At 29.8% G+C, this 15342-nt stretch overlaps 1 protein-coding gene across 2 annotated transcripts; it reads left to right on the forward strand.

The window, feature by feature from the left end:
- The first annotated feature begins 7477 nt into the window (after nucleotides 1-7477).
- LOC126681001 (beta-galactosidase 3-like) lies at nucleotides 7478-14386 on the forward strand. Of its 2 annotated transcripts, XM_050376351.2 has the most exons (18): nucleotides 7478-7751; nucleotides 7840-7935; nucleotides 8583-8695; nucleotides 8794-8860; nucleotides 8944-9036; nucleotides 9377-9520; nucleotides 9617-9705; nucleotides 9783-9888; nucleotides 10246-10333; nucleotides 10420-10538; nucleotides 10729-10893; nucleotides 10979-11157; nucleotides 11922-12034; nucleotides 12281-12393; nucleotides 12789-12899; nucleotides 13295-13408; nucleotides 13510-13712; nucleotides 14244-14386. In XM_050376351.2, the coding sequence occupies exons 1-18, from the start codon at nucleotides 7578-7580 to the stop codon at nucleotides 14353-14355; spliced, it is 2199 nt and encodes a 732-aa protein (XP_050232308.1). In that variant the 5' UTR covers nucleotides 7478-7577; the 3' UTR covers nucleotides 14356-14386. The 2 variants fall into 2 exon arrangements, with proteins under 2 accessions (XP_050232308.1, XP_050232309.1); XM_050376352.2 differs by lacking the exon at nucleotides 7478-7751 and having other exon boundaries at nucleotides 7845-7935; nucleotides 8805-8860.
- The last annotated feature ends 956 nt before the right edge of the window (nucleotides 14387-15342 follow it).

The raw sequence follows: 15342 nt of genomic DNA on the forward strand, positions 1-15342 counted from the left end.
GTTCGGTGATAATGTGAAAATTGTGATAATTGTGATTATTGTGTGTATAATGTGCACGGGATTCACGTGGGTTTTATTTTGTGACAGTATGTCTAGATTTTCGGATAACATGTCACAAGGGAATCGGTATGTTGCGGATGCCGGATCGGTCAACGTGAATGTAGAGCAGTTTTTGAGGAGCGTGACCCCGGAAACCGCAAATGCTGAAAATGGTAGTAATGCTATTGGAAATGGCTTTCAATCGGAATCGGTTGGGTTGCAACCACCGAACCCTAGCTTTAGAGCCGATTGGTTCACCAAGGGAGTGGACAAGTTTAAGGAGGCTAAGATGAATGCTATAGAGGCTAAGGAAAGGGTTGCCGAAGCCTTAGATGATGTGGCTAGAACCGAGAGCCGTGAGAGGTATAGGTATGTGTTGTTGGGAGGTTATCTCGATACTTTGACTAGGGGAAGCAAGTCGGTTCGAGAGTATATGGAGGAATTCATGAGGTTTAATTCGGCGGTACCGGATTTGATGATGAATACGGAGGATGTTCATTCCCGTTTCATTTACGGTTTAGGTGATGAGTTTTACGGATTGTTGAATGAGAGGGCGAGACCACTTCCGTACTTATACGGACGAGCATTAGCATTAGAGGAGTATATGTTAGCCCGAGGAACACCACCGCAAGCTTATTTTTATCCCTATACCGAGAATCCTATCTTTGGAGCGATGATACCCGATGATGAGGAGCAAGAGGAGGATCCGGAAGAAGACCCGGAGGAGGATCCCGAGGAGTATGTTCCGTTGGATTAGGAGTGAGATTTAGATCTCGGGAGTAGCGACAGGTATTCTTTAAGATTAAGTTTCGTTTTAAGTCTAAAAGTTAGATTATTGGTAAATAGAAATAATAGTATGATAAAATGAGTAGAAAACAAAATAATAAGAATGAAGCATGAATGAAAAAGGTAAAATGGGATTAGTAAAATAAATTCACTCAATGAATTAGTAATTGGAATAATATAGTGTATAAAAATGGAGTATAATTCGGTTGTAGAATGGAATGTGTATTTTACGGTAAATAAATAAAATAGTGGAGTAAGATAAAAAAAAAAAAGGGGCAATAGAAATCATAAGAGAAATTTAGGATTAATAAAATCTTAATTATTCTCGGAGTACAAATCCAAAAGTAACTTACGAAAATTTTTCTATGAAATTTTAAAGTTTGTATTTAAAAACGATATAGCAAGCTCGGACCCAACATAAAACATTTAGCATGCATGTAAAATGTTGAAAATGCATAAAGGTAATATTTACATTCATCATGAAAATAAATTTTAAAAGAAAAATGCAACTCTTTGATAGTGAGAGCCGTCATTATCCCGAGCTATGGTTATATGAGAAGTAATGAATGAAAATTTTATGTTTTCAAGAAAAAGTTGTGTCGATCAAAAGTTTATAAAAAAAAAAAAATTTTGGAGAATTTTAAAGTGAGCCAAAAACGGGTAAGTACTCCCGGAAATAATGAAAATTTTGTATAACTAAAATTTTTATTTTTGATAAGTGTGTCACATTCTAAAATCTTTAGAATTATGTGAATGAGTTATTTCTAAAGAAAATATATGTATGAGTTGGAAAGTCTATAGAAAAATATTTAAAATAAATAAAGAAGTAATAGAAGATAAAGTGATATAGCCATTATATGGTTATCCAAATTGAATATAGGATAATTGGGTAGTTAAGTGATAACTAGAAACTAGTTAAACTTGACTATAGAAATCCCATGAAAACATTAAGTTTTGGAGTAGATGTTATTTTGGTGGTATGCTTAAGTTATGATTAAGTATAGCCTTAGCAAGTGTGTTTAGTATGTGAGAATTTCCGTAAAGGCAAAGTCGTGATAAGAAAGGTAGAGTTACCTTTGAGTCGGAAAAGTTCCGAGTTACGGAAATGGAAAGGAAAAGGAATGAAATTGAAAGGAAAAAGGATTATGAAAATTCGAGGACGAATTTTTATAAGGGGGAGTGAATGTAATACCCCTAATTTTCAAAATATGGAATTTTTGAAAATGCGGTGAATTGGAAATTAACGGCGGTAGAGTACCGGCTTAGAAATTAATTTTTCGGTGTTTAAATGCATGTGATTGATTTATTTGTGATATGTGATTAATTATTTAAATGTTTACGTGTGCATGGCTACGAAAATTAATTATTGTGCATGGGTGGCATTTTCGTAATTTTCGGTCATTAATTGGTAAAACCGATGTAAATAATTAAAAACGTTAAAAAATTAAGTTATAAATATATTTGCTCAAGATTTGATCATATAAGAAATTAATTTAGTTCGGAAACGTTTTTCGAGAAAGATTTTACGGAACCTCGAAAACCGTAAAAATAATCTAAATAAGCTAAGATTGGCTTAACTTGGGGAGAAAGCAAGTGTGTGTGAGGTGACACATATTGGGACACTTGTCAACATGCATGTAGCCTAAGAGTTGAGCTAATGATTGCAATTAAAAAAGGTAAATTAGACCCCACAACTTTTTAAACTAAAATGCTATAAGGGGAAAATCTCTTTTCTTCCCCACTTTCTTAGGAGAAAAAGTAAGATTGTAGAGAAACCAAAAGTCACTCATATTTTTCTTTGTCTTTGCCGAACCAACCCTAAGAAAATAACAAACCCCATTAATTCTTAACTCAAGCTTTTTGTTAAGGTAAGATTAAAAGCTTTTAATGGGTGTTATATGATTGTTGTTTTGTGAGTTCTTATTCTTCTCCTTCTTCTTCGGTTTCAAGCTTAATGGGAGGTTTTAATCAAAGTTTTTTTTATGATCTTTCTTTTAAAATGTGGGTTATTAAGAGGATCAACTAATTGGTTGTTATTTGTTTTTGAAAATTTCGGTTTTGATAAAATTTTAGTTCAAGGGTTTAAAACCTACATGCAATCTTGGATTATGGCTTTAATGAGTGAGATTAAACATGGGTAAGAGTTGGTTTTAAAAGATTCAAAGTTTTTCTAGTAGTTAAGTGTTAAATTTTAACTTGAACAAATGTTTGAACTAAGCTTTAAAAAATGCTGGAAATTTATATTTGAGTGTTAAAAGGTTGTTTTTTTAGAAAAATTAAGGGTTTCAAAAAAGAAAATTTAAAGGGTTAAGTTTATGGCATAATGAGCCGAATATTTTCAAGATTTTTCATGAAATGGAGTTTGAAATCTTATGATTTAAAATGTTTTAAATTTCTTAAGAAAATTTGGTGGTTTCAAAGATCAAAGTGTGAAAATTTAATAATTTTCTTTAAAACCGAAAATAATGAGATTAAAAAGGAAAATTTATGGGTTAGATTGTTTTGAGTTTAAAAATTGTTAAAATGGGTGATCATGTGTGAAATATGTTCAAGATTTTGAAATAAAAATTTGTGGGTAATTTAATTGTAATTGCCGAATGGTGTTATGATTTTCCATTCTTTGATAATTTGTTGTATTTATTATAGTTTGCATGATTAATTAGATTGTTAAAAGATCAATTTAAATGTGATGCATGATTTAGTTTTTGACAAGATTTAATAGTGGAAATTTTGTTATGGCCGAATATAATTCTATGATGGCATGAAAATATTATGAAAATTATTTAGTGGGTATGCCGAAATGTTTATATGTGTGTGATTTTATGATGATTTATGGGAGTTGCCATGTTATATGTTGATAGTAAGAATTATAGATGTTGTTTGTAAAATTTCTTGGTTGGCCGAATATGTCTTTGGAATTGCATGATTAATGTATACAAAATTTGATTATGGGTAATTGTTGAAATTGTATGTATGGGATTTACATGATAATTTTGAACAATAAATAGTTGTTAACCGATTATATGAAAAATGCTAATAAATGATTTGTATTGTTTAATTGGCATGTTAGTTGGTAATTAGATGAGATTGAAATCATGTTTATATGTTATGGAGGTTAAATACTTGAAATGATAAATTTTGGCTAAAAGCCGAATAGATCCTTGATTTAAAAGAAATTATATTTTTAAATCTCTTGGTTAATTGTTGAGTTAATAAGTATGCCATGGAAATACTTAATTGTTAAAAAATTGTGTTAGTTGGTGATTTTGGTATGTTGGCCGAATAGTTGGCTATTAATGTTTAGTTGTGTAAATTGTTGTGATTGTGATTGGAGTTGTAATATTTAATCAAGTGTGATTAAATATTTTGTTAGAATTAAAATTCATTCAATTTGATATTGATTGGCTAATTTTGGTATAGGTGGTTTAGAGAGTGGGGTGGTGGTCGGCGAACCACTACCGGCCGGTAAACGGAGCACGGTATCTCTGTTTAACCGAGCCAAGATTTGGTCGGGTTGAAACCGAACCAAAAAAAAAATGGACCAAGGCCAAGAGGGGGCCGAAAACCGTAATTAGATCCCGGACTAGAACTTTGGACTTTTATTTAGACTTAACTAAATAATTTGGACCCAAAGTTAAAAAAGTTAAAAAGGTAAGTAATAATTTAAAATTTGGTAAAAGGACTAAAATGCAAGATTTGAAAGTATAAGGACTAATATGTCCTAAATGGATTTTGGTGGACTTAAAAGGTAAGTGAAACCTTGAATTTGTTTAAATTAAAAGTTTTTAAGATTTTGAACTTTTAATTTGGGCTTGGACCCAAAAGATTTATATTTTAAAATAAATTGGAATTAATTAGTTAGATATAAACTAATTAATGTTTTATTTAATTAAAATTGGAAAATTTTAATTAAAGGATGTATGTATGTATATTATATTTTTATTAAAAGAGGATTTTGAATAAAGGTATTTTGGAATATGAAAATGTATAAGGACCGAATAGTATTTTTAAAATATGAGAATTTTTCCGAAAGGGTAAAATGGTAAAATTTACCTAAGATTTAGATGGACCAAATTATGAATTTAATTGGATTCCTAAGATTGAACCCGATACGTAGTATGTGTACGGGCCACGATGTCGATCGTGATGATTAGTGGGAAACGTTTTGATTAACAAACGTTTAGAGATTCGACAAAAGGTCAATCTCGGAATGCGAGGCATTCACGGGGCAATAATTGCCGAGGAGCTAAATGTGGATTAGCGTGCGTAAATAATTGTGGAACGACAGTCTGTGAGTTTGCATTATTACATGCATACATTAAAGTAATAAAATTACTATTATTACTTTAATGTGGAAAATTAATATCATAAAGCATTTTAAATATATCGTATATTTATTTTGAGTAAATAAAATTATTATGGAATGAGTCTATGAAACGTACCATCCTATTTGGGCTATAATAGGACTATGTGATCACTAGTTATTGCATGCATATTTATTTTTACGTAAAGAGGAATGTACTGTGTGAATCTAGACGACGGTCTAGAAGTCTGAGACGACGGTCCAGACATTGCGGGAGAGCTTCTAAGACGACGGTCTAGAACCCCGAACAAGTTAACGGTGACGGAACGTTAGAGTTCGGCCGATTGATTTAAGAACTAACGGCGTCATGGAACACTTAATGTTATCGGTCGTTGAGTTCATGAGAAAAGTTGGGAACAGTCTAAAGAAAGGTTTAGAACTGTAAAGGATAGTGGAAAATAAACTAGAGTCGAGTGAATCTACGGGTTTAGCCGACTAGTTTATTAATCTAAGTCTGAAAGGAGACTTAGAGGAATATGGATTAGAAAATGCATTTCATTTCAAAAGTTTTAACGTTTCTGCGATTGAACCGGTAGTATATATTTAAATATATCTATTTTATGACGAGTTAAGTATTTAATGTGTGTTTGTAAGATGTCAACTCACCAGTATATCTGACCCCGTTGTTGTACCAATTTTTCAGGTACGTAGACTGTCATTTTTGGTGAGGCTTCATATTCTTGTTCATGAAGTCTCTGTTTTGGACGATGTGGTATCTTGTATATATATTTACCTATCTTAGTGCTGCAGTAGAACTGTTTAGACGGACGTACTTTAGCATGCTTTTTACTTTGCGATGAACTGCCACGTTATACTCTGTTTTATTTTCATCGCTTTAATATTATGATATGTATGCATGCTTATTATGGAATTTTGTGATGCCTCTCGGGTATTTGAGATACCGAGATAAATGTGGAAAACAGTAAATGAAACTGTTGGCATCAAAACAGAAAAATGTGTATGTGGGCCCGACGTGGCATAAATGTGATTTACATGTCTCACCCTAAAAACGTTTTGAAAAAGGGTTATAAAAGTTGACATGTTGTGAAAAATGGAAAAGAGGTCCCGTGAAATGGTTGACCTAGTATTTACGTTTCGGAATCTAAAATGTATGATTTTATTCCGCGAAAAATTTATAGTGAATTTCGAAACAAATTTATATGAGAAAACTTTTTAAAGAAAAGTTAAATTGTTTTAATGAGAAAAATGGATTTTATTTTAAGGCTTGCTACGGGTTTCGGAGCAACCACTCCCATTCCCTAGCGCCGGTCTCGATCCGGGAATCGGGTCGTGACAAAGATGGCATTAAATGAAAACTAAATAGGTTTTGTGGTATTAATTGATATAATAATAGTAACAAAGAAATAACTCTACCTAAGATGGTAATTGGTGAAAAAAATTGTGATTTATGATTTTCTTGTTATTTTCTCATTATTATATAATATGTGGAAAGGATAACTATATTTTGGAAAAAATGGAGGGTGGATTGAACATGCATAATTGGTTATGAAGGATATAGATCAAGAACAAATTGATCATATGACATGTGCCTAACTTTTTCCTGTTTTTTGCTTTTTCTATTGAATTCTAATTATCTTCTATTTTAAGATAAGGTAGGGACTCTAATTTGTATACCTTTTCAAATAATTCAACTATCATCATTATCTATTCCATTATTATAAAAAGAAACTCATTACTTTTGTACTATTTTTTATTAAAATTGATGTATTATTATTTTATTTATTATAGTTTTTAGAAAACATATAATTAAATTTAAAAATTACCATTTAAAAGAAAACTAATTCTAAACGTTATAACTCGACTGAAAAGTTTTAGGTTCAATTTTTTCTTATATTGATAAAGAAAATAGTCTTATGAGGACTAGATTAATCCCCTTATATATTCATCTTAATGTTGTTGTTTTTTTTATTGCATAATGTAAATATTTTCAAGTTTAAATATGCAACTGTGTTGGGTTTATGAAGAAGGTAACCGAGCAAAACGAAATATTTCATGCAATTCATATGCCACGTCATTTTATAATATATCTCTCACATTTATAAAAATATAGATTAAGACATTTTATAATATATCTCTCACATTTATAAAAATATAGATTAAGACACGTGTTGATTGTTTAAATAAAAAAATATTTTTATATAAAAATCGTGTGCTATAAAATAACGTGACACCTCTGTTTTATGAAATAATTACTAAATTTTTTTCTTGTCCAAACCAATAACTAGTAACAATAGCTTTAAGACAAATGTACCTCTTCCTTTTGGAAGATAGTAGTCACATTATTTGTTTATTTTCTCACATTTCATAACACTTCTATTCTCTCTCTAACTCACTTTCTCTCTCTAACTCTTTCATACAAACTAGAAAAATGGTAGCTAATTCAGCTACCAATTGGTTTTGTTTTTGTATGATTTTTTTATTATCTCTGAATTTGCAGTTTTCAGAGTCCAATGTTACTTATGATAAGAAATCTCTAATAATCAATGGCCAAAAAAGAATTCTTTTATCTGGCTCCATTCATTATCCAAGAAGCACTCCTCAGGTATATATGTTGTTTCATTATAGTTTATTAGTGTTTTTAATTGCATTTTTGGTTATGAAACTGTGATGAAACTTGCATAATAATGCAGATGTGGGAAGGTCTCATACAGAAAGCTAAAGATGGTGGTTTGGATGTTATTGACACTTATGTTTTTTGGAATCTTCACGAGCCTTCTCCTGGCATTGTACTTATTTTTCTATTTTTTTTTATTTTTTTTTTCGCGATAATTACTATTATTCCCCCGAGTTTGGCTTAATAATTTAAAAAATTCAAACCTTTAGTAAAAGTCTGTTTTAACAAAAACTATATAAAGTCTATGGTTTCAATTTTATTCAACTCCCGCAAATTGAATTTAAAATGTGTGTTTATGATGAGGTGACGCTGATGTATAGAGTAAAAAAATCTTTATAGTCAAAGTCGCAAGATATAACATTTAACCAGATCGATCCATGTATTGAATAAATGTCTCATCTTTTATCAAGTTTTAGGAACGGATAAAATTGAAACTAAATAATGTGATTTTAGCTATAATCGAGACTTTTTAAAAGTTTGATTAGAACGGAAACTGTTGTTAAAGGTTTAGAATTTTTGGATCATTTGGCCCCTGAGTTGCGATAAAAAATCACAATTCTTTTTCCGACACGAGGGGTTTAGTTATCTAATATCTTAATGTTAAGAAACAATAATAACTTTTTAAAATGCAGTAGAAAAATAATAATGTTGACTTAATTTGAGGGGTTGATGGCAATTGTTTTTCTCATGATCAACATTTTCAACTCTGTTTCATCTCTGTTTTATATTGATTTTAGTCTTTTTATATGAATTTTGCAGTACAATTTTGAGGGTAGATGTGATTTAGTTAAGTTCATCAAGTTAGTCCACAAAGCTGGATTATATGTTCATCTTCGCATTGGGCCATATATATGTGCAGAGTGGAATTTTGGGTAACAAAAAAAATATTTTACATTATTTAAACTTGATTTCAAATATAATTTTTCATATAATATTGTATTTTTAATTTTAATACTAATGTTTATTTTAGTGGGTTTCCAGTTTGGTTGAAGTACATTCCAGGCATGACCTTTAGAACAGATAATAAACCTTTCAAGGTTTTTTTTCTGCTTCTCCATGTAAAATTCTTTTGTTGATTTTATTATTATGACCCTGCTATTTATAATTGTAATTTTTGCAGTTGGAAATGCAAAAATTCACTCAAAAAATTGTTCAAATGATGAAGGATGAAAACTTGTTTCAATCTCAGGGTGGTCCTATTATTCTCTCTCAGGTATTTCAAATAATTTAATCAACCCTAATCCAATTTTTTAACATCGTCAATTTTAGCTTAATTTGAATAATTTTATTTTAATTATAATCAAATTCCCTAATTAAATGAGTATCGCTCAGTCACATATGCGTAAAAAACCACGTGTTATTTACTCAAATGAAAACTTTGACTATAATTGAAATTTAATTATTTAAAGCAGACTAAAATTAAGGAATTAAATTTTTTGATTAGAATTGATAAAAATCAATAAAATTTAGAGTTTTTAGATTATTAGGCTTAACATAATTAAATTAAGTTTCTGATAAGTTATTTTACGCAATGTGTAATTATTGATTTGAAGATTGAAAATGAGTATGAACCAGAAGACAAGGCATTTGGATCAGCAGGGTATGCTTATATGACTTGGGCTGCAAGCATGGCTGTTTCAATGAACACTGGTGTTCCCTGGGTTATGTGCAAGCAATTTGACGCTCCTGACCCTGTGGTACGGACTTAATTACAATCGAAATATAATTATAATTAATAAAATTAGTCGTAATTGATAAAAACGACTAAATTTTATTGCATATTTTTTTGACAGATAAACACATGCAATGGTTTTTACTGTGACTATTTTTCTCCTAATAAACCTTATAAACCAACAATGTGGACTGAGGCTTGGACTGGCTGGTATTTTATTTTGATTTTTGTATGAATATATATATTAACTATATTTTATTTAATTAATTTTGTAATTTATCTAAAAGGTTTACAGATTTTGGTGGTCCAATCCACCAGCGTCCAGTAGAGGATTTAGCCTTTGCAGTTGCTAGATTTATTCAAAAAGGAGGTTCTTTTGTTAACTATTACATGGTCAGTATTCTAATCTTTCTGTTGTATTTAATCTATCTTGCACGGAAAACGGAAAATGTGGAAAACGCTTCAAACGGAAATGAAAAAACGGTGAAATGCTATTTTTTTTTATCAAAATACTTCAAAATTTTCAGGGTTCTAGAGGCATTCTCAAAAATGCGCTAAAATATGAGACTCGACAAGTTTCTGTGCAACATACAGGACAGCTATAAATAGAGTTATAGCTTGTGTTGCACAAAAATGGAAAAGTAGAGCGAGAAATGCCTCAAATAAAAAATAGTACAACGGTATTTTTTATAAATTTTTTATAAATATAAAGTTTTAGAATTTTATAAGCGTTTTATATTTATTTTGCAGTATCACGGAGGAACCAACTTTGGAAGAACTGCTGGAGGTCCTTTTATTACTACCAGCTATGACTATGATGCACCAATTGATGAATATGGTGAACTTTAAAAGTTTAACCAAATAGTTAAATTATTTAACTTTTTTTAATTAAAACATACAAACTCATACATTACGATTTGGCAGGGTTGATTAGGGAGCCAAAATATAGTCATTTAAAGAATCTTCACAAAGCTATTAAGTTATGTGAAAAAGCTTTGCTCAATGCTGATCCTGTTACTGCAACCATGGGAAGTTATCAGCAGGTCCGTAACATTTACCGTTCTTATGAATTCTAACTAAATCTTTCAATTTTATCTGATTTAAAGTATTTTATGTGCGCTCGTGAATTGAATTTTATTTCACCCATATAGTAGTCATTAAATAGTCATTAAATAGTTAAATGAGTTATTAGGCCTTTTAAAAATCTGATTGAGTGAATAAATTGATTTGCAGGCACATGTGTTTGATTCAGATTCAGGAGATTGTGCAGCTTTTATTGCAAATTTCAATACAAAAGCTACAGCAACTATTACATTTAGAAACATGCGTTACAATGTGCCACCCTGGTCCATCAGTATTCTTCCTGACTGTAAAAATGTTGTTTACAACACTGCCAAAGTAAGTAAAAGTGACCCGTGCATTCGGTTTTTCGGTATGGCTCGATTTTAAAATGTCAAAACGTATTCGGTTCGGTTTGGTTCAGGTTGAAATTGAAGCATCAAAAGTACAAATGTTGGCAACAGAAACAAAATTTGTGTCATGGGAAGCTTTAAGTGAAGATATAACATCAGTTGATGACGATAAAATTGGTACTGTTGCTGCCTTATTGGACCAACTCAATCTCACTAGAGATTCCAGTGATTATCTATGGTACACTACAGGGTAAGAGTTTCTTTTCTTTACCATTATTTTTCAGGAAAAATTATATGAGCAAAGGATCATCACGATTTCTAAATTTATGCGTCCAAATTAATTAATTCAGATTTAGTAATTTCGGCTGATCGGGGACATTATTTTCTAGTTTAGGTCAATTAACTCTTCAAATTGTACAAAATCAATACGTTAACTGACTTTAATGATCCAATTTGAGGGGAAATCGACCTAAAATTGTAAAATGTTGTCTCTAATTGATCAAAATGACCAAATATGAGTTAAATGACTATTGATTCGTAAATCCAAGGATGCAATGACCATTTGTTCAATATTACTATATAAATAGTATCTAAGCATTTTTTTAATACATTATTTTAGTGGTTGAACTTTTATTTTTTTATAAATTAGTGTTTTAACTTTTTAAAAATTATTTTATTTTAGCCATTTTTGGATCACTTGCCTACTAATAAAACCAACAAATTTAATTTGCTGATATAGTTTGTTATTTTAATTCAACATAGGCAGGTGTATTATTTGCATTTTACCACGGTACTACCATCGTTTTTTGCTAACATGATCGCACTGGTAACCGAATATGGTCAGAAGTACTTATTTGATATATTAAAATGTTAAAACATTTAATTTTAAAAATTAAAAGTCGAGATACTAAAACTGTATATTATAAAAAGTTAAGATGCCATGAATGTAATTTTTTTTTCTTTTTGATTAAGTGAACTTGTAATTAATTTGACAGCAAAACAAAAATATTGCAGTGTTCATATAAGTTCATCAGAATCATTTCTACACGGAGGAGGCAATTTTCCAACTCTGACGGTGAATTCAGCAGGCGATGCAATGCATATTTTTGTCAACGGACAGCTTTCTGGTATATATTAATCGTTGAATTTCTTATGACAAACATACAGTCAACCCGCTAATATTTAATATTTAATAAATTAATATTTCTAATAATTATAAAAATTAAGGAAACCAACGTAATATTTAATAAATAAATAATTTTAATAATTAATAAATTTTTAATTGAATATGTATATTAGTTATTAGAGGGTTACTGTAATTATGGATGATTTGGTAATGATTTATTGATGTTTGAGTGGTGGTGTAATGGTAGGATCTGTCGCTGGAAGTAGAGGAAACAGAAAAATCAAATTTACAGGAGAAGTAAAGCAGTTTCATGCCGGAAGAAATCGAATTTCCTTACTCAGTATAGCTATTGGATTGCCGGTTAGTACTTCTAACTCTCAATTTTTGTAGAGACTCGAGTTGTGTCGGAACCAACTAATGAGGTGTTCGGAATTAACTCGAAAAATATTTAATTTCATTCAAAATAATTGAACCGACTCCAATTTAAGGTATTAGAGTCAACTATCAAATTGCGAATTCAACTTGACATGCTCGTGAGTGTGATCAAGTTTTCGAATTACGAACCCAATTTATAAAATAAAACTCAGTCAAGTTTGAGATTTTAAAGTCGGATTCAAGTGTAAATTTGACGATCTTTTGACTTTTTCGATTACGACCGTTTGGTTTGCGTATTCTTAGTTTGGCATCCTGAATTTAGCCATATTAAGTCTGTCAGGCAAATTTGGAAGTGAGCTAATTTTTAATTTATATTGCAGAACAATGGTCCCCGTTTTGAGACATCCAACATAGGAATCCAAGGGCCTGTGGTCATCCATGGCCTAGATCAAGGGGAGAAGGACTTGACATCCCACAAATGGTCATATAAGGTCCTTCAATTTTTACTCAATGTTATTATACTTTAATTATACAAATTTAAAACAAAAAATAAATTTCACTATGTGCCACATATTTAACAAATGATATTTTCGTGCCAAAAATAAAAGCTAATGATATTTCAATTTTAAAATGATTCGATTATTTACATCTTTATTACACAACTTTCTTTTTTTATTTTTTAACATAGGAAAATAAGACATTAAATTGCGATTTTTTTAATACTCTTCATTTTATAAAAACATATTTTAAAAAATACAACTAAAAATGCTTGAATTTTTTTAATTATTTTGCATGCTTCAAACAAACTTCATAGAGTTTATCATAATAATAAAATCTATAAATGAAATTTATGGTTTTTTATTCGATTATTGTAATACTAATGTAGGTTGGGCTTAAAGGAGAAGACATGAATCTTGGATCTCCAAATTCTTTTCCATCGCTTGAATGGATGCAAAAGTCATCACTCGTGGCAGAATCACAACCATTGACATGGCATAGGGTACAATAATATTTCACCAAACAAAATATCACCTTTGGTCCTCAATATTGTACAACATTACACCTCTAATCCTAAAACTAAAATATAATTCAAAATTGCAGACAATGTTTGATGCACCAAAAGGAGACGATCCATTGGCTTTGGATATGAGTAGCATGGTGAAGGGACAAATATGGATAAATGGGAATAATATTGGGAGATATTGGACAATTGTTGCTAATGGGAATTGCAGTGGATGTGCCTATTCTGCAACATTTCGCCCTTCTGCTTGCCAATTTGGTTGTGGTCAACCGAGTCAAAAATGGTACCATCTTTATACTATTCTTATTTAGATCGGATTCATATTTTATTTATCGACTCTAACCGATAAAATGTTTAAAATAATGAACTGGTGAAAAATATGTAAGATTTTTTTAACATGTGATTGGTTGGATTCAGGTATAAAACACGAGCCAAATCTAGTTAAATTTTTTTATGATTTTTTTTATAAACTTGGTTTGTACTTAATTCATGAATCAAACCAATAGAATGTTAAAAAATAAAAAAAAATAAAATTATGAAAAATGTGTAAGATTTTCAGTCATTTGATTGAATAAAATATTCATCGAGTCTAAATAAAACAATTTTATGGAAAAATTCTTATCTAGACTGAGTGTTCCACATCCATGTTTAATACATGAAACCGAACTAATTAGATGTTAAAAAAACAAAAACAACAACACAATGTAAATTTGTTTTTTGATATTTAACTAGTTGAATATTTGAATAAAATATGAACAAGATCTAAGGTAAACACTTAATTTGTTTTCTTCTAATATTTTTTTATCTTCTTCAGGTACCATGTTCCTAGATCCTGGTTGAAACCAACTCAAAATCTATTGGTAGTTTTTGAAGAAATTGGAGGAGATGTGTCAATGATTTCTCTTGTGAAAAGATTAGTCACATAATATTAATTTTGAAAATATTTATTCCCATTTACTTGCAGTATGCCCATCTATAGGAGCCTAATTAATTATATTCACTATTTAGAAAAAGCATAGCTCAGCTAGATAAATAATTTATTTTTTGGTTATTTATAAAATATATTATTTAAAATATTACAAGTCGAGTGATATATATATATATATATATATATATATATATTAGAATAAAATATATATTATTTAAATAGATTTTAGTTCGTACATCTTTTACTACTAAAATAAAAAAATTATTTAAAAGGGTCAATCATTTTCATAAAGGGATCGATGTTCGATTTACAAAAATTCTTTCAAAGTTGAAAAATATAGAAGAAATGAAAGCCCCCATTTTAAAAAAAGTTCCAATAATTAAATTCTATTTAATAAATATTAAAATCAAATAGTTTGGAAAAAGTAGTAAAATTTCCCAATTCAATAGCATATTTCTTTGCAATTCATCAAATACTCATAGTTAGCTGATTTTCGACTTTAGACCTTATTAAATTTTATAGAATTAGATCAAATGAAATAATTTTAAAGTGAGTTTGCATATTATTATATATTTTTGTATAATTTAATCAAGTTTGTTTGAATGTATTTAATTAAGATTTTCAATGAATGTGTTTGCAAGCAAAAGGAATTAATGAGAATTATCCCAAATTTATACTATAGTCACCTTAAGACTTAAGTTAACTTTTGTTTTTTCATTTGTTTTTGTAATAATAAAAAAGATTTGATCTAATATATTTATGATATTATTCTTAATTGGCCAAATGTCTTAAAAAGGCCAAACCTTTCATAAAAGTTTCACAAAAGTTCCGACCTTTTAATTTTGTCGATTTTGGCCAAAAACAAATTATTTGGTTTCAATTGTGGCCAACTCTCAATTTGATTGCAATTTGCCTATGTGGAGCCTATGTGACGCTTATGTGGCATGCCAAATATTAAAAGGTCGGGACTTTTGTGAAACCAAAT

Source organism: Mercurialis annua, linkage group LG5 (assembly GCF_937616625.2).
Source record: "Mercurialis annua linkage group LG5, ddMerAnnu1.2, whole genome shotgun sequence".
NCBI classification, from domain to species: domain Eukaryota; kingdom Viridiplantae; phylum Streptophyta; class Magnoliopsida; order Malpighiales; family Euphorbiaceae; genus Mercurialis; species Mercurialis annua.

Bases quoted from the DNA above. Each gene is read 5' to 3' on its own strand.
- LOC126681001 (XM_050376351.2), top strand. From the start codon at position 7,578: ATGGTAGCTAATTCAGCTACCAATTGGTTTTGTTTTTGTATGATTTTT. The intron at 9,706-9,782 runs GTATTTTATTTT...TTTATCTAAAAG, and splicing joins ACTGAGGCTTGGACTGGCTG to GTTTACAGATTTTGGTGGTC. The intron at 10,539-10,728 runs GTCCGTAACATT...ATTGATTTGCAG, and splicing joins CCATGGGAAGTTATCAGCAG to GCACATGTGTTTGATTCAGA.